This window comes from Cibotium barometz, chromosome 6, assembly GCF_041138505.1.
Source record: "Cibotium barometz isolate CiBa-2024 chromosome 6, ASM4113850v1, whole genome shotgun sequence".
Lineage (NCBI taxonomy): Eukaryota > Viridiplantae > Streptophyta > Polypodiopsida > Cyatheales > Cibotiaceae > Cibotium > Cibotium barometz.
Window position 1 is genome coordinate 32,027,231 of NC_141051.1, and position 19,744 is coordinate 32,046,974.

Below are 19,744 nucleotides of genomic sequence, written 5' to 3' on the forward strand. Positions count from 1 at the left end.
CACAGAGACAGATTACTGACTTCTTTAGAGGGACTACTCGGGAGGACACACAGCCGACAGCCCAGCAACGGGCACCCCGTGGGACTCTAGTTGAGAGAGCTATCCAGTTGGGCAGATCTAGACGCCCGAGGGTTCGCGGATCCTTACATCGGAGACGGTGCCTACACCGGAGGATTCAGAGCATCATTGCGAGGCATCGGGCTCGTCCGACCAGGCATCTCACTATGGCAGATATCCAGGCCATCCGGTAGAGACCCATGCTAGAGCTCCTAGGATGATTACCACTCCAGCCATATACTGTTGTACTCACTGTCACTTTTGTACTCCCCCATATTCATGTATTCATGTATCCATGTACTCATGTACCCCATTTTGACTAGTAGCATTAGCTTCCCACTCTCCCTAGTTGCTGCTTCCGGATGCCCCCTACTGATGTATTGTGGGGCTAGATACTTACCTTCAGTTCTTTCTTTTCTTTTCCAGACAGTGTATCAGATGTCACATGGTTGTAACTTTGGTCTCATAGGTCACTTTGGCCTTTTGAAGACGTTAATATAACATTTCATTTCATTTCTCTCTCTCTCTCTCTCGCGAGGCATGCGGGACACCCAGTCAGGGTGCTGACCACAGAGGATATTGAGGAGATCCGCCAGTGTCCGATGCGGCACATATTATGAGATGGAGGCACCTCCATAGTGTACCTCTCCGTCCCACATGATATTGTATCCCCTCACTATACTCCACTCACCTCCATAGCGTACCCCCCCCCCCCCCCCCCTCGCTATATTCCAGTTCCAGTTTCATTTTCTAGGTGCCGGTAGTATCATCTTTATTTTTCATTTTCTGGGTTTTTTTATCCAGACATTGTATCAGATCCACCATGATGTAACTCCATCCCCTGCACACCCAGATTCAGCTTTTTTATTCAGTACTTTTTCATTTTGTTGGGATGACAGAGGATACCCCATACAGGTACTCCGATTTGTCTCATAGGCCGAGTTCGGTCTTTTGGAAGATGTTAATAAAATCTTTCTTTCTTTCTTTCTTTCTCTCTCTCTCTCTCTCTCTCTCTCTCTCTCTCTCTCTCTCTCTCTATATATATATATATATAGATAGATATATATATATATATATATATATATACTCTGTATGTATGCATGTATGCATGTATGTATGTGTATGTATAATTGTGAGTGTGTGCATGCATGCAACTACGCGTGTGCAAAACAAACAATTACACATAATCAAAGTAGCGAGGAATTACTCACCCCATAACTGCAAGAAGCTGACCCAACCCAGCTGTGGCACCGGTCTGAACTGCCTCTGGTACCATAGCAATGGCAGATAATCTTTGGCCATTCTCTTTAAGCTCGTTCCTAGAAAGACTAATGGCCTTTTCGTACATATCCTTTGCAAGTGAAAAAAAACCTTGCGCATGAGAAGACTCTGCAAAGGCTAAAACTGCTCCCCCTAAAAACAGCAATCAATTAAACATATAAGATCTCACATGTACTGACTAATCTCTCACATGTCCAAAAGGCATCCAATACTTACTATATGCATGATATGTTATACATACTGTGGGTGAAGGAGAGAGGAAGAGTTTCTTTCTGCTTAAAGATGCATCTATCTTAAGAAGCATTTATACGTATACAAAATTTGTGTGCATTTATATATTCATATATTTATTCATTATTATTATTTTTGGCTGCTGCTTCTCTATGAAGCGGGATTTCTCCATGAAGAAATCCTGCTTTTGCCCTTTTCAAGAAAGTTTGCATCTTAACATCAACTTAGACGTGCTTTCTTGCTACATTTTTGGTTTTCTCCTGCAACATTGGGGTTTCTTCTGCCAGATTAGTCATTAAACAGGCCAAATTCACCAAATCTGGGCACACATTGGGGTGATTTGCAGGGAGATCGGGATGAGTGGGCAACTCCAATGTGTATTAACTTCTTCCTGCGTTGTGCACGAAGGAATACATGAAATTTCCTTTTTACAGCCCTCTCATCAATTACTGCATCAACATGCATACCATCTTCCAAAGTGATTGCATTATATCACGACAAAGCATCCAACTCAAGAGTTCCAAAGCTTCCTAGCTCTTATTAAGTAGGAGCTAGTATACGGTATACCAAAAGCTTGCAAAATGGAATAAATCCAGGGAGAAAATGACCACTTCCAAACAAAACTCTCCCTGGAAGTCAAGGGCCTAAGAAAGATCAGTTCCCACAACAGATGTCTATTCTTATTCCAAAGTGAGGATGCATGCACATGCGGGAAAGTGGGGCACGCGTGTGGTGTGCGCGCATGTGTGTGTGTGTGTGTGTGTGTGTAAACAAGATAGGTGAGATTGCAAACTCAATCCAAGTTGTTGGATTTTATAAGGTTAGATCCAACCGTTTTGAAAGTATCCTTAATTAAGTGGCAACAGTTTTGTAAATAATAATATATAATGTTTAATGGGGTATGGCAGAATATGTTCATAATAGCCAAATTAAAAATAAGCTTTTTTTTTTGCAAACCTTAAAAACTTCAATAGCCTTAGATCCTTGCTCAGAACATAAACATTATCCTTAACCAGTAGGTTTTTATAGAAATTATTCTCGGATGATTTTTACTACAATGTGTAATAGTTTAGCAAATAAGCACACTATGGTGATATTTAAAGTGGGTGATGAGAAACATAAGGGCAGACAGAAACTAAGCTGAATATGGCATTTGGGTTGTGATTAGGCAATCAACGTGCATGCATGCGTATGAAAGAGCCATACATAATGGGTATGACACATACTTAATTCTTTTAACAAGCTAAAATGACCCATAGGTGATATTAATTTTTAACACAAGATTTATTATTACAATTACTCCTCTACATGGTCATCTATTTGAAATAGTCACCATTAATGCTCACAATATACTATCTCTACCATACTAAATTTGAATAATGTGTAAAGTGCACCTGTACAACATAGACAAAAATATTTAACTAGCACAAAACGGACACATCAACTCACGACGTGGCAAATATGCATTAACAAAGAAAAGCCTTTTGATCGAAGAGTATACCTGATGCATTCTCCAAATCTGACAAAGGAGAGGCTTCTACCTCTACAAATTCTGCAGTGTCAAAGATTGAACTCCGTCTCCCTCTCTCCCTCCCTCCCTCTCTCTCTCTCTCACTCACTCACTCACTCACTCACTCACTCACGCACGCACGCACGCACGCACGTACGCACGCACGCACGCACACACACACACACACACACACACCGTATCCACGATGATCAGGATGGTGATCCTCCATGATGAGGATGACGACGATGATCCATACATATCTACATTTACCTAGGGATTAGTGTTAGTTTTTTCTCCATGAGGAGATTCATATATCTTCTTCTTCTTCTTCTTCTCTCTCTCTCTCTCTCTCTCTCTCTCTCTCTCTCTCTCTCACACGCACCCCCCCCCCCGCCCCCACACACACGGTTTAGGGTATGTAGCAGCTAGTTGTTCAGCCAGCTCGTCTTGTCTACATCCAGCTCAAATAGCTTGCTGTCTTGCAGTTCAAAACGCTGAGCTCAACCCACTTCTCTAGCATTTCAACCTACCCAACGTTGGATTCGCCCCAGGGATAGGTGGCCGACTCCACTACAGCAATCTGACTCAAGCTCCTCAACAGCACAGTCGGTTCACACTGGCTGCCAATGCAGAGCATGCTCTACAGTCCAGGCTGTCAACAACACTACCAACGAAAGGTCACCATCAGCAATTAGTTTCTCTCTCACACAGCAGCTCCCAAGCAACTTAGCAGCCCCAGCACTCAGTCAATGCAAGCTCCTCAACCAGGTTGCAAACACAGCACCCTGAAAATATCAAAGGCTACCCCTAATCTTTAAGAGGCCATTCACACACAGAAGTTTCAATACTAGGAAACATGCCAAAAATGCTCAACTTCACGGCCACCCTGGCAACACCGTGCAAAGGCCCCCATCCACTACTCGTGCAAAAGAGCTGACAACATAACTGATGGAGCAAAAAACATTGCTCAGGGGACAGGTGCATGCCTCGCTATGCTTCTTGGGCACTGTCAAGGCTTAGTGAACTGGAAACAACACAAGATAATGACAATGCTGAGAGTAAATGTGTGCACAATGACACCACCACTAGGGCCGAAACGGGTCGACCCCCCCTCAATACTAAAATTATACTATTGGAGTATTTTATTTTACAAAGTTCTATGGGCTTTCATGCCAGACTTTCAATGCATAGAATGAAATGAAGACATGTTACCCAAACAGTAAGCTTGGCGTAGAAAGGTGTTGTAGCCACGCAGTCACAGCAGTCACACCCTTGGCATATGTGAGAAAGAGAGCGCGAACACTGTCATCCCAAGACCACGCGCACACAGGCACCCTCGTACTTGAACCTGGCTCTCAATCCCATGGCTAGCTAGTGTGCTCATTCTCCACACACATGCACCAATGGTCACCAGGCAGCACCGGAGTTGTCAAATTAGATGGAGTGCTTCAACAGTAGTACTAGGTTCTTCACGAGCAGCGCCCACATACACATTTAGGCACCAAAGACCACCCACATCAGCTCCAAACTAGAATTTGCAGCATTACAGGCAAACCAACTCCTAGACACCTCTAGTGCTATCCAAACAGTCATACAGTGGGCAGCTGATGATGTCCCAACCAAATTAGGGTTTCAACAGACCAATAGGATAACTAGGAATTGATAGCATGAATAGGATGCTTAGGTGACGAAGATCACATATATGTGTTCAATTTTGCAAAGAGGTGAGTATTCAACCTGTAGAGAGCAAAAACAAATTTGATCCCCTTGTTTTTGGCCTCTAGGACATGCTTTTTGGGGTGCATATAAACATTACATAAAAGAGCATTTTTGCAAAACAAAACAAACACACATAAATAGTGAAGTTTCAAGAGTAGTTTGAAATACGGCATAGTGGCAAGCCTACAACTTACAAGTTTGAACATTGACATAACACGATTATAAAACCTTTGCAAAACTATAAAAGGTTAGAAACTAATACTTACCACCTGTTCACATGCCACAAAACCTTGTCAACATACAGGCACACGCACTCCACAGTCGGGCTTCCCCTGCCCATGAACAGGACACATCATAGCAGGCATTCACATGAAAATATGTCGCGCGAGCATGGAGCTATGCGTGCACATGCACTATGCAATGGATAATTCTCCCGTTCACGGAACCGGTAGATCACAGGTCTTCCCAAGCATGGCACTGACATCCTGGCCTCACTACTAGCTGCATGAAAGCTGCCTGGCCTCCAGTACAATGGCACGAAACAGGAATGACCACTTGGGTGACCAAATGGTGACATTTCACATTCATTTATTGTATATGGTTGAGTCATGGATTTTGGGCTTGGAAAAGTCGTGGGCTTCTAAAACTTAGATGTCAACTTGCATTTTAACGTGGATAAGCTTGCTATACATGAACACCAGTTTTTCCTAACGTTTTTCAACATTAAAGGAGTTGCTTGGCGAGAAGCTGGAGCTTCCCACCTTGTGCATCTGTGGCCTTCACCCTCCCGCCATCCCTCCATCGCCTGCGCCAACCATTACCCCCTTCCTTCGTTGCTGCCCCGCTTGTGACAGTCCCCGCCTCCCCTTCTACTCCGCTTTAGCCCCGCCATTGTTCCACCTTCACCCACCTGCGCAGGCAACCCCCTCAGCGCCTCCTTTGCCCCGCCTTCTCCCTCACCATCGTTGTCTCCTCTCCCTTCACCTCCCTCCCTCTGGCCCCCCACCCCCTCCCTCTGCACTACCCACCCCCCTCCTCTGCGCCGCCCCTCCCCCTTCAACCCGCACCTTCCCCTCTAGGCCGCTTACCCTCTCGTCACCCCTCCCCCATGCCCCCCCATCCCCTCCCTCTGCACTACCCACCCCCCTCCTCTGCGCCGCCCCTCCCCCTTCAACCCGCACCTTCCCCTCTAGGCTGCTTACCCTCTCGTCACCCCTCCCCCATGCCCCCCCTTTCTTGCATTGAGTCCTCCACCCATCCTCCCCCATTTGAGCTCTCAAGCTCTCTTGTCCTTCCATCTTTTACACACACACACACACACACACACACATGGCCCCCCTTTTTTCCCATCTCCACAACATAGGTGCTACTGCGGGATGTTTTGTCCTTATGGCAAGATTCGGTAACTCTTGGTCTTGAACCCCCGGGAGGACTCCATGGCAGTCGCTCTGTCTTCCCCAACTGAGGCCGTTGTACTCGCTTCAATAGTTACCTCCTCAAAGGCCTCCACCTTGGTATGCAAGATTGTGGGTAGCTGCATCAGCTCTGGGATTTGCTACAGGCAAGCCTTCTCGCTGCGCCTCGAAAGATCACAGATATTCATCCTCTCGAGCGTGGCTACTACCAGGTTGAGTTCGATTCACCCGCAGCTTCAGACAAAGTCATGCAGCTGAGCCTCGTCGCATTGCATACGGCCCATGCCTTCTTTGCGAGGTGGCAACATGGCTTTGACCCGGCATTCGATCCTTTGGCTGGCGTATCAGGCTTTCCTGTGACAGTTTGCTTTCCAAGTTTCAGGAAGGAATACCTTCCTCTCCTCCACGTGATAGGTGGTGCTATCGAGAGGGTGATGGAATCCCTCCCTCCCCACCCCCAAAACCGCTGCCTCAGTTCTTGCAAGGACGGCCAGGATTCCATTCCTTCGTATCTACATCACCTCCCCAGACTCGGTGCCTCACAACATTTCACTCCCTGGTCTGCGAGGGGACCCGATTCTGCAAAGAGTTGAGTACTCGGGCCTCCCACTGGCCAGGCCAATGTTTCATCTGTTGCCACATGGGACACCTCACCAGAGCTTGCCCTAGCCGACAAACCAGAAGGCCACCTCCAGTCCCCCTTTTATACCTTAAGTTCAAGGGCTCTCTTGCTTTTGGTTTTGTGCTAAAAACTAATGTGTTTCTATTTCCAAAAAAAACCTCATGTGCTTTTATTTGAGTTGGAGTTTTCTCCTTTATTAAAAAAAAAACATCGAATATTTTTAGTGAAAAAAGAAATGCTTTCTATACTTTTAAAAAAAGATGCTATTTTTTTTTTCTAAAAACAAACCTGTTGTAGGCATATGCTCACTTATGGTAGTGCTATGTGTGAACAGGGCTTAACCAAGGGCACTTTTTCCCATGTGGTTTTTCCCCTTGGACAAGTGTGAAAGGACACTAACATATAATATTTTGTACTTCTATATTATATGGATGTGGCACACATGCAAGGGTTGACTTGCATTTTGTGGATACCACACTTTTGGCTCTCTCTCTCCCTCTCTCCCTCTCTCTCTCTCTCTCTCTCTCTCTCTCTCTCTCTCATTTCTGTGTGTGAGCTTCTCTACCCTGCACCTAACCCTAATGTGCAGGTTTGTGTGTGTGAGTGTGTGAGTCCAACACCCAACATTTGGTATCAGAGTTGGGAGCTGGGAGCTGGCCCTGGAAATCTGCAGCTGGAAGAAATCCTTCGAAATTCCGTCAGAAACAGACGTTCTGTCCGTCGCCTGCGTTTTTCCGTCGACGCTGTGTTTTTCCGTCGTCGGATTGCCTGCTTCCGTCGGCGCTCCTCCGTCCAGCCACCAGTATCGGGCGGCACTAGTGGGGAGCCCACCACCACCGCCCAGCTCGCGGGCAGTTCTTCCACCTCCAGCCGGCGCCCGCTTCCGTCGCCGCCCAGGCGCTCCTCCACTCCGTCACAACAACCGCCGGCCACCGTAGTCTCGGCTTGCCGTTCCGTTCCGGCCGACCATTTCCGTCGACACCCCTCCGTTCCGGCCGACTCTGCTCTGTCTCGACCCGCCGTCGCCGTTTCTGCTCCGGCCGCCGTCCGTCCTCCACCGTCAACTCCAGGCACCTGCGCGCTCGCCCTTCGCCTCTATTCGCGCCCAGCGCTCCCTCCGTACTTGCCTTGTTCTGAGCGCCCGACTCCGCCTGTCCGACTGTCGACCCTGCACTCAAGAGCCAAAAGTGTGAGCCGTGCTCGCCTTGCTCTGAGCGCCCGACTGACGACTCGCCCGACACCTACTCGCCGGCTGCCGCCTTTTCTGTTTTTCGCTGTCGCCTGGCCCCGGTGCAGCTAGCCTACGGCTGCCGCCTACGCCTGTGCCATCAGCTCCGTGAGCTTCAGTCCCAGCTCCCCGTCAGCTGCCCACAGCCAACCGCCCCCCTGCAACGACTCCCTCCAACGCCTCCACCTGCAACGACTTGGCTAGCCTGCTGGCTCCCTCTATTCGACTGTCTGCTCCAAGCTTGCTGCCCTTGCCTGAAGGTATTTCTCTGTTCAAATTTTTGGTCAAACACAAATACAAGATTTTGCAGCCATTCCAGTGCAGGTCATATGCAGATCTAGCAGACACCTCTGTGCAAGTCAAATTCACAGGAAAATTGCAGGTGCCATTTGGGGGATTTCTCAATTTCAGGACAAATTGATAAAATTGGGCATTTTGCTTTGCCTGCAGTTTGGGGGTTTTCAAAATTGAGGTCAAAATTGGCAAATTGAACCTCTTTCACTTGCAGAAATTTGGGGCTTTTGTGAAAATTGGCCAATTAGATGCACATTGAAGCGATTGGAGTGCATGCAAATTGGGGATTTTCTGATTGGAGCATGTAATTGGGCATTACAGCTGCGATTTGTCGCGTATGTATACACATTGTGTGTAATTGGACAATTTGGTGCAGGTTTACACTTGCTTTGGTTTGCAAGCATACATTTGCACAGGACATTTGGTTGCCTGGCAGTGCACATTGGTGCTTGGTTTGCTTGCAGATATATTTTGTTGACATGGCACAGAATGCTACAGATGTATTTGGTGTGCTCACCCAGGAGGACAAGCTGGATGGATCTAACTACTCCTCTGGAGTTTCATGATCCGTAATTTGCTGGTAGCCAAAGGGCTTTGGGGCATCGTGTGTGGTGATGACACACGCCCACTTACCATACAGCCAGCCACGCCTCAAAGGGGAGGTGCTCAAAGAGCTCCTGATGTAGATCCTGCTCCCACACAATAGCAGAAGAGATGGGACTCTAGAGATGCACAGGCCATGTCATTGATAGCCCTTTCAGTGAAAAGGACTATTATTCCGCACATTCGTTCATGCAAGACATCGAAGCTTGCATGGGACACATTGGAAGCAATGTATTAGGTACGCAACGAGGCAAGAGTTGCCTACTTGAAGAGGCAATTGGATCTTCTTTCTATGGATGAGGGTGACTCTATGGCAGATCATCTCACCAAAGTGAAAGATTTGCAGGAACAATTGCTCAACATTGATGAGGTTATCCCAGACAGACAGATGGTCACCAACACTCTTCATTCTTTACCGCCTTCCTACTTGGGCTTTCACACCTCTCTCCAACCTCTCAATGAGAGGAGGTGGTGATCCCGTCACTTTTGAAGAGCTCGTGTGTTTACTCTTGTAGGAAGAGCAAACAAGAGCAAACATATCGAGCAACCGTGGTGGAGAAAAGGCATTTACAGCCAAGGATAAGGGTAAAGCAAAGAGCTTTAGGCATGGGGGACAACAGTCTAGCAAGGCTGGTCATGGACAGCCCTCTTCTAGTGGTGAAAAGTCTGACAAAGGGGATGCAAATGCATCATGGTATTTTGATAGTGGTGCTTCGAGCCACATCACTTCATGCAAAGATGTATTTCAGCACTTGGTTTATGCTTCAAATGGCCGCACTGTATCATGTGCAGATCATACCACATATCCAGTAAAGGGAATTGGTAATGTCATACTTATTGCAGCCAATGGTATGAAAAATGTATTGTATGTTCCAGGGATAAAGAAAAATCTGCTCTCCGTCTCAGCCATAAACGACCAAGGTTTAAAGGTTGAATTTGAAGACGGGAAGTGTTTGGTAAAAGACCCATCAAAGGGTTATGAAATAGTCACTTCTGGAACACGATACAAAGGCTTGTATAAGCTGGACAGCTATGACAAGCGCACTTATGATGCAAATACAGTGGCTGCCCACACTCCTGCTATGCATGATGCAAAGCTATGGCATGCTCGTTTTGGGCATGTAAATTTTCAGAGTTTGATGCTTTTGCAGAAGCATCATATGGTTGATAATATGCCGCCTCTTGAGTCTCCACCAAGACATGTATGTGAGGGGTGTATTTTGGGAAAGATGCAACGAAAACCATTCCCCAAAGATGGAGCTGTTAGAGCTGAAAGTAAATTACAGCTCATACATAGTGATGTATGTGGTCCAATGCGGACACCATCCATAGGGGGGCATCTTTACTTCGTCACATTCATTGATGACTACTCCAGGTTTGCTTGGGCTTACCCTTTGAAAGCGAAAGCAGATGTACTGAGCTCGCTGAAGCTCCGCGCTCCCCCCCCTCTGCTCGCGCTTCTGTCTGCACTCCCTTCTCCCTGCCCGCCATCGCGTTTTCCCCCCTCCGCCTGCCCTCAGGTTTGCGCCGCCCCCCCCTTCGCCTGGCTTGCCTGCGCTGAAGCGCCCCCCCTCCACTGCTCTTTGCCGTCGCCCCCCCTCCCGTAGCTCTTCGACATCGCGCCCACCCCCCCTCCTCTTCAGCGCCTCGCCCCCCCCCCCCTTCGCCAGCTCTCGTTCCCCCTCTCTCGCCCTTTTCATGCTGCTTCCGCCCCCCCCCCCCCCCCCCCCTTGGGATCCGTCGTCGCCTCTTTGGCCCCCCCCCCCCCCCCCCCCCCTTCCTCTTCTCTCTGTTTTTCTCCGCCCCCAGGGATTTTTTTTATTTTTTTATTTTTTTTATTTTTCCCTTTTTTCTTTTCGCCTTCCCCCACCCTCGTGTGCAGCTCGGTTCGTGCAGGTTCTCCGTCTCCGCTCCGCCTTCGACACAGCTTCAAACTCTGATGGAGGTTCCTCCCGCCCCGCCTCAGAGGGACTCATTCGCAGCCCCCTCGCCCGCCCCTGAGGACACCCCCATCAGGCTTTCTCTTTCGCCGGAAGAGGAAGCGAGCCTCGCCGCAGAGGTGGAACGCCTTCAGGCACATTCCACCATCTGCCGTATAGTCGGCACTCGCCCCAACAGAGGGGAGATCCGGGATCTTCTCCAGGCCCGCCTTCTTGCAGATGTGGGCAAGATCCTGGACGTACAGCTTCTGGGCCGTGGACATTACCAGATCGAGTTCGAGACCGCCCAGAGCGTGGCCAAGGTCCTTGCCATGAGTCCCCTAGACATCAGGGGTGCTCGGGCTTTTTTCAGACCTTGGCAGCATGGCTTTGACCCAGCAGCCGCCGCTGAGCAGGGAGAGCGCCTTTTCCATGTTACAGTTTGCTTCCTTGGACTCCGCCAGGAGTATCTTCCGCTCCTCTCTAGGCTAGGAGCATTGGTGGGCTCGGTACTAGAGACTGGCCCCACAGCAGCTTCAGTGGTGGCCAGAGCAGCTGGGCTACCTTTGGTCAGAGTGTTGGTGTCTGACATCTCCTCCCTTCCTAAGGTCATTCAGCTACCTAGGATAGGGGGGGGATGGATTGATCAAAGAGTGGAGTTCTCGGGGCTCCCGAACCAGTGCTTCATTTGCAGGCAGGTCGGTCATCTAGCCAAGGCCTGCCCTCGTAGGAGACCCCGACCCTCACCACAGCAGCAGGCCCCTGATGGCCCGCCCACAGATGCGGCTCAGCAGGCTGCCTCCGGGACACCTGCTCAGGCCACAGAGACCTCGGAGTGGCAGCCTGGACAAGGGCGCCGCCGAGGGAGACAACCACAGCAGCACGCCCAGAGACCGCTGCAGCAGCAGCCACAGTCTCAGCCTCACTCGGTTCCCGTGAGGAACAGTTCTGCTCCCCTCCAGGAGGAGACCCCTGCGGCGACGACTGAGGACCAGGAGATGCCAGCACCCCCTCCTTCACCCCCCACACCCCCGTCCCCTCCCACCGACTCGCTTCCACCTTCACCTCCTCCCATCCCCGCTCCGGTTTCGGCAGCAGCTCCCTCTCCACCCCCCTCGCCCCCCCCTCCTCGCCCGCCTCACCTTCCCGGGAGGCCCTGGCAGTCCCCTGGCGCTCACCTGCAGTCCGGAGGGCGCTGAGCACCGACCTCGCTCGAGCACCATAGAGGAGACCTACCATGCCGATTCGGGCTTCACGGATATCATCTATCCGCAGTCGGCTGAGTCGCCTCGGCATTTGACAGCGCTCGGAGGCTTTTGATTACGCCTTCACACGGCTTTTTGGAGCAGAGGGCCCCCATGAGCCAGCACCCATCCGAGTTCATGTAGTGATACCTCCGGCCCGCGGGGAGCAGGCACTTGATTCAGCGGTGGCCTTCTCGTTCCCTCTATGTGGCCCTTGCGACCGGGAGTGGACTCTAGAGCTCGCTCTTAGCACTTTGAAGACTCAGGCAGTTGAGTTTTCTCATCATGTGAGCGATCTGGAGGTGACAAATGTGATAGGCCGACTCTGGGAGTTGGCTCATTTTTTCTTGGATCCCGGGAGTGTGGATGCCTCAGGGATTCGTCATTTGGTCGTTCGCATAGTGGCAGACCTTGCACGCGACCCTGGATATGTATGTATACATGAGGTTGCTCTGTCAGAGCGGGAGGCAGTCGCCATGGGCCACAGCCACTGGCGCCTGATCCGTGATTCTTGCAATACACCGGGTGGGCAGATTCGTAGCCGCTCGGATGGGGACTACTCTCCATCCAAGCCGCTTGCGAAGGCCCGCCGTACGGCTCAGACAGCCTCCACCTCAGCAGGTCATCCATGAGGATCATCTCATGGAATGTACAGGGCCTTGGCGGAGCACATTTTATACGCTATCGTGGTTGCTTGAGGCAGGAGCTTCAGAGATGCCTGGTTGGTGGCAGCATTGATATTTTGATGATGCAGGAGCACCACGTAGGTGAGAGCAGGATCTGGTTCGGTGATGCCTGGTAGATGGGACACCTTTTGGTCTGCAGGGTTTGGTCCTTTGGGTGGACAGGGAGGAGTATGCATGGTCATTGCAGATGTATGGCGGCAGGCCATTGTGGATCGAGGGATCATTGTGCCTGGTAGAGCACAGTATGTCATTCTGAGGATGCATGATGAGCTATTGGGCGTGCTCAACGTCTATGCGCCCAATCATGCTAGTGCCAGAGCAGAGTTCTCGACCCAGGTTACGGATGCATTGCCAGAGGCCGCACATTGGTGTGTCGGGGGAGACTTCAACATGCTTGAGGACCCGGCCGATAGGGTGGGAGGCAGTCATGTTACAGTGCACGGCACGGAGCTTGCAGCTTGGGACCGGTTTTGCATGTCACTGAGGATCACTGATGCATGGCAGCATGGGGCCTTCTCCCGCTCTCAGGACAGTCTTAGTTTCTCTCAGTCGGATCGCCGGTAGGGAGGGACTAATCTATCACGGATTGATCGCTTTTATGTGGGCGACTGGTTAGGGGAGCGAGGGGGCTCCGTCGGCATTCTCGCTGGCACCTCATTTTCAGATCATGCGCCAGTTATTTTGACATTGGAGGAGAGGACACGGGAGCCCAGCTTGCAGTTGAGGATCCCAGAGAGGGTACTTGCAGATCCCAGTCTCGCTGAGGACATTGAGAGGATCTGGCATGATAGTCAGTGCTCTGACCAGGATGCAGCAGGCCAGTGTGCCCAAGGACTCATCGAGCTTAGCTCTTTTCTGCACGCTGCAGCTTTGACACGGCTGGGAGAGATTCGCGAGCGGGAGCATCGGCTGAGACGCAGCCTTGCTTCGCTACAGCGCCTTCAGGAGCAGCAAACCTACATGTGAGTGGGTGGCGTCACAGCTGAGCCAGGCACGCCAGGAGATTAGAGAGGCAGAGGAGCAGAGACATGAGTTTTACTATCGTCGCCAGGCCTCTCAGTGGACGCAGCTTGGTGATAGAGTAACTGGGGAGTTTTTTGAGATCACTGGACCCCGCCATGCTCGAGCAGGAGTCCGTCAGCTTGGTAGACCGGATGGATCGGTAGCTACTGAGCCCGAGGAGATCAGAGCCATTGCCACTGCATTCTATAGAGACCCGCTTTCAGCGGAGCCAACCACTGAGGATCAAGATGCTTGCAGACAGACTGTGTGGGCCCATGTGCAGAGGAGGGTCACAGATCGTATGCGTACAGTTCTTGGTGCGCCTCTTTCAGAGATTGAGCTTGCCGAGGCCTTGAGGGTCCTGCTGCGACATAGTTGCCCAGGGGAGGACGGACTGACGCCGGCCTTTTTTATGCGCTATTGGGACCTTTTGGGGCCAGGCCTCCGCAGGGGCTTTCAGTATGTTCTGGACACGGGTGATGCCACAGAGCTTTTCAGAGGGCTTGATCTTTCTTATCCCCAAGGGGGAGGGAGTATCAGATGATATTCGGCATTGGAGGCCTATTACGATCCTCAATACTGTCTACAAGGTCTTAGCAAAGGCCTTGAGTTTGAGGATCCAGCCCTTCCTGGGGGAGTTGATTCATGCTACCCAGACAGGATTCGTCAAGGAGCGCAGTATCCTTGACAACATCTTTACTTTCTGGGAGGCGACGGCCCGAGCTAGATTTCTTGGCGAGGACTTGGTCGTGATGCTTCTCGATTTTGAGAAGGCATACGATAGAGTTGATTGGGGTTTCTTAGAGGGCACTATGCTTCGCCTGGGCTTTGAGCCAAGATGGATCAGAGGGGTGGCGGCTCTGTATTCCACGGCTCGTAGCCAGGTTTTGATTGCAGGAGGACGGGGGCCGAGTTTTGAGTTGACCAGATCAGTCCGTCAGGGGTGTCCCCTCGCCCCTTTTCTTCTCTTCTTTGCGGAGGCTATGAGCATGTATTTGACGGCAGAGGAGGTTGGTTTGAGAGGACTCTAGCTCCCAGTCCGGGGGGAGGACCTGCTCGATGCTGAGTTTGCAGACGACACGGGCTTATTTTTGCATGGCCCAGAGGCCAATCTTCTTCGGGCACAGCAGTCGCTCCAGGTTTTTAGTGCAGCTTCGGGAGCATTGATCAATTGGCACAAGACAGTGGCCTTTTGGATCAGTAGTGCTCCCACTCCGGCATGGAGCCCGGACCCCGGTTTTAGATGGATTCCTCCTGGCACAGCAGTGCGTATTTGGGATGCCAGATTGGACTAGATTTGTCACCTGAGCAGCAGATTGCCCCGCTTCTTCTGAGCATTCGGAAGAAGCTTTTGTATTGGAGTACAGCTCGACTATACTTGGCTGGGAGGGTGGTGGTGGCAAATCAGGTGCTGTTAGCGACCATGTGGTACATTACGTCTTGCTGGATCTTCTCGAGCTCTTGCATCAGTCAGGTACAGAGGCTGATCAGGAACTTTCTTTGGTCTGGGTGGGACGGTCAGTCAGCCCGGGCAAAGGTTGCATGGGCAGTTATTACACTTCCGCTGGCTCAGGGAGGCTTGGGCATTATAGATCCAGTCGATCAGAGTAGAGCCTTATTGGGGAAGCTTATTGTTCGGGGGCTGCTTCCAGGCGCTGAGCCTTGGAAAGAGCTTCTCTTGCAGCGGCTGCAGGCTCGGGCTCCCCCAGCAGGGGGTACTTGGGCACCAGAGATTTGCTGGATCTTCATAGAGATGAGGAGGACAGGCCTCAGTAGAGGATGGGAGGACAGATTTGCTTTGAGCATCCTGAGAGCTTGGGAGCTGCTGAGACCGGGGCTCTCTCAGCGACCTCCTTCTAGTGTTGAGGAGCGGGCCAGACAGCCGCTCATCTGAAGCCCAGCGGTTCGCATAGAGCAGGGTCATATGCTGGGTTCTCGGCCTCGTTTAGCCTGGGGACCTTTAGGGGCAGGCCCAGCACGTAGTTTTGGAGACTGGCAGGCCTTCTGCAGTCTCCCAGAGGAGATCCAGGTGGAGAGGCTGAGTCACTTCAGAGGGGGGTTGATTATGAGGGATGATATTCAGGAGGCACTCACAGAGGAGTGGTTCACGCCTTTCGAGCCAGTGACCCCATGGTGGATGGGAGCCTTTACACAGTTGGAGATCCTGATTGCTGTCAGAGCTTGCATTGAGGATGGCAGATGCCTCTACTATGAGATTCAGGATGAGGACAGACTTCAGAGAGTGGAGATGGAGTCGCCTTTGGTTGCAGAGTGCACCTTTCAAAGGATACGGGTTGTGGCCGCTGCTTCTCGGAAGTGGCATATTGACCCCGACCCTGCTGATGTGCTCCCGGATTGGCGCATATGGGCATATGCAGCGCACCCCTTGGCCCGGCTACAGTGGGACCCTGGGGAGTACGAGTGGCATGATCCTTATGCATCCTTTGAGGCCACAGAGATCACCTTTTTCCAGTATACTATTCGGCTGGGGCGGCATATTTTGACGGCGAGGAGGATGGTCTCTCCAGCTGCAGCGGGGCATTGGCGGCTACAGGGACTCTCACAGGAGTTCCTGGAGGATTTTTGGGCTCGGCTCTGGGCTAGTCGACAGGCCCACAGGATCTCGACTTTCCAATGGGGCTGGTCGCCCACAGGGGCTCAGCAGTTGGCACCTGGCTTGTTTACAGCGGTCTTCCGGCGGCCTGCGTCCGATGCGGCCACCCTATGGAGACACAGAGACATTGCCTTTGGGATTGCCCTCAGGCGCAACAGATTTGGCTGCGGATGCTGCGTATTCTGGCCCCCCTCTTACGTGGGGTGCCGCTGCTTGGTCGACTTCGTCAGGGCCAGCTATGGGCTATGAGATGGAGCAGGACAGTCAGGCCATCAGATTCATTAGGGGCCAGCCTCGCCTGGTTCCGACACCGGATTTCTCGTCCGCCAGCTGGACACAGGAGAGGGATTTACAATGGGAGCTCCTCAACAGCCTCACCATCTGGTTCACCTGGAGGGCCCGGTGTTTCACGGCCTTTGAGGGGAGACTGGAGCCACCAGCAGAGACTGTACGGGGGATTTGGCAGGAGTTGATCCACACCCTGCGAGGATAGTATGACCGCATCCGGGGCGACTTGGATGAGGCGATCTTGCGGCGCCAGGCTTTTCACACCACCTGGCGCAGAGGCCCCTTCTACACCTTACACACGGGATCCCCCCGTTGGCATTACAAGCCACTTGTTTGGCTTCCCCCCCCCCCCACCCCCCCCCCTATTGTATGATTTAGCCCTCAATCCTCTGTACTGATGCTTGTATTTTGCAGCACCTAGGGAGAGTCTCCCGGGCTGCCTTACTGTATTCACTGCTCTGTTTCTCTTATGAGCAGGAGAGATCTTTTGTAGCCCTACGGGCGTTTTTATTTAACTAATGAAAGGATCTTTTCTCGGGGGGGGGGAAAGCGAAAGCAGATGTGTTTACATGCTTTTGACACTTTGTAGCAATGGCTGAAAATATGTGTGCATGTAAAGTCCAAACACTCCGCTCAGATAGAGGTGGAGAATACATGTCAAATGCATTCAAGAATTATATGCTTCAAAAGGGCATCAAACACCAATGTACTGTGCCTTATACACCGCAGCAGAATGGTGTAGCTGAAAGGAAAAATAGATCTCTCATGGAGATGGCAAGATGCATGGTGAAAGCACAAAAGTTGCCTCACAAATTTTGGATGGAAGCTATAATGTATGCAGCTCATGTGTTGAACAGGTGTCCAACAAAAGCTTTGAAAACCATAACACCATTTGAGGCTTGGTATAGCCGAAAGCCATCAGTGGATTATGTGCGTACATTTGGGTGTTTGGCATATGCACATGTGCCAGAACAACTCCAAACAAAGCTAGATGACAAAGCAATTAAATGCATTTTTGTGGGCTACAGCAATGAGAGCAAAGGATACCGTCTTTATAATCCAACTACACGAAGGATTTTTGTCAGTAGAGATGTGGTATTTGCTGAAAATTCAGAACAGCCCATGTACAGCTTGTATAAAAGCAATGATACAGGCTTACAGGACAAGTTTGATGGACTTTTACCCATTGCAATTAGGGGGGATTCAGATCAGCCAGCCCCTACACAAGAAAATCCACATGTAGAACATGTGGACCAGCTAGCCATTCAGCCCCCTTCTATGGAAGAAGTGGAAGATCTTGTCAGGGAAGAGCAAACAGCCATAGACACAGCCAAGTCAGTGCCAAGATGGTTGCTGAAAACTTTGCAAGAAAGCAAACTTGCAGCTGCACTCACAGGTAGAACAAGGGCTAGTTCCAGCCATGCTTTGAATGTACATCGTGGGGAGTCTGCATTCGCAATGGGTGGTCTCTTTGATTCAGAAGAGCCTTCTTCTTATGAAGAGGCACATGAGAATGAGCATTGGTTGCAAGCTATGCAAGCTGAAATTTCTTCTATCATGAAGAACAATACATGGGATCTTGTGGAATTGCCTAAAGGCAAGCATGTAATTGGAACAAAGTGGGTGTACAAAGTCAAAAGAAAGTCTGATGGTACTATTGACAGGTACAAAGCAAGACTTGTGGCTAAAGGCTACTCCCAGAAAAAGGGAATAGATTATGAAGAGACTTTTGCTCCTACTTCGAGAATGACCACAATAAGATCTGTGATTGCATTGGCTGCCCATAAAGATGGAAAGTGCATCAATTGGATATCAAAACTGCATTCTTAAATGGGGATTTACAGGAGGAAGTATATGTAAATCAGCCCATTGGTTTTGTAGTTCCTGGTGAGGAACATAAAGTATGCAGGTTGCACAAAGCATTGTATGGGTTAAAGCAAGCTCCAAGAGCTTGGTATGATAAGATACATGCTCATCTAACCAGCCAAGGTTATGAGAATAGTCCAGCTGAAAGCACATTGTATGTGAAGAAAACCGATGCCGATATTCTCATAGTCATCTTGTATGTAGATGACATGCTCATTACAGGTACAAGCAAAGCACAAATTTCAGATTTCAAAGCTGATTTGAAAGCTGAATTTGATATGTCAGATTTGGGGCCTTTACACTACTATCTCGGCATACAGTTTATGCATACAGATGATGGCATTGTTATGCAGCAAACTAAGTACATAAAAAGTTTGCTAAAAAGGTTTCACATGGATGAATGTAAGCCCATTTCTACTCCGGTAGAACCAGGTGTACGGCTTACTATGCATGATATTGGAGAGCCTTTTGAGGCCGGCATTTACAGCCAGGCAGTGGGATGCCTCATTTACTTGTGTAACACGAGGCCAAACATATCTTTTGGAGTGTCTTTGTTGAGCAAATTCATGCACAGCCCAGGCACAAAGCATTGGTAAGCAGTCAAACGCATTTTTCGATATCTTAAGGGTACCCTGGATCTTGGTTTGTTCTATCCCGGGGGGGCAGCTTGCAGCTTTATGCATACAGTGATTTAGATTGGGATGGTGATTATGATACCAGGCAATCCACCAGTGGGAATTGTTTTTTTCTTGGCAGTTCATGCATATCTTGGTTGAGTAAAAAGCAACCCACTGTTGCTACATCTACTTGTGAGGCTGAGTACAGGGCAGTCTTTACAGCTATAGTAGATTGTGTATGGTTGAGGAGACTATTGGCTGATCTTCGTGAGTGTCCGCAGACACCCACCACCATTCTCACTGATAGCCAGAGTGCTATGGCCGTGGCACGAAATCCAGTATTTCATGCACGTACCAAGCACATAGAGATTCATTATCACTATGTCAGAGAGAGGCTACATGCAGGGGAGATCAGTTTATCTTATTGCCCTACACAGGATAATGTTGCAAATCTATTCACAAAGGCTTTACCTCGAGAAAAGTTTGAAGCTTTCCGCAAAGCTTTGGGCTTACTCTCATACAGAGAGTGATCTGCTACCTTGTACAGG

General features: G+C 50.1%; 1 protein-coding gene across 4 annotated transcripts in view; it reads right to left on the reverse strand.

The window, feature by feature from the left end:
* NDP1 (Tetratricopeptide repeat (TPR)-like superfamily protein) overlaps positions 1–19,744 on the reverse strand; it is a 102,016-nt gene that overhangs the window by 46,013 nt on the left and 36,259 nt on the right. For 2 of the 4 annotated variants that reach the window (XM_086799474.1, XM_086799477.1), the window contains 2 exons: positions 3,071–3,112; positions 1,269–1,470 (listed from right to left, as the gene is read on the reverse strand). In XM_086799474.1, the coding sequence (XP_086655600.1) occupies positions 1,269–1,470; positions 3,071–3,112 (244 nt within the window). Of the gene's footprint in view, positions 1–1,268; positions 1,471–3,070; positions 3,122–19,744 lie in introns of all 4 variants that reach the window. The other 2 variants (XM_086799473.1, XM_086799476.1) reach the window with 1 other exon arrangement.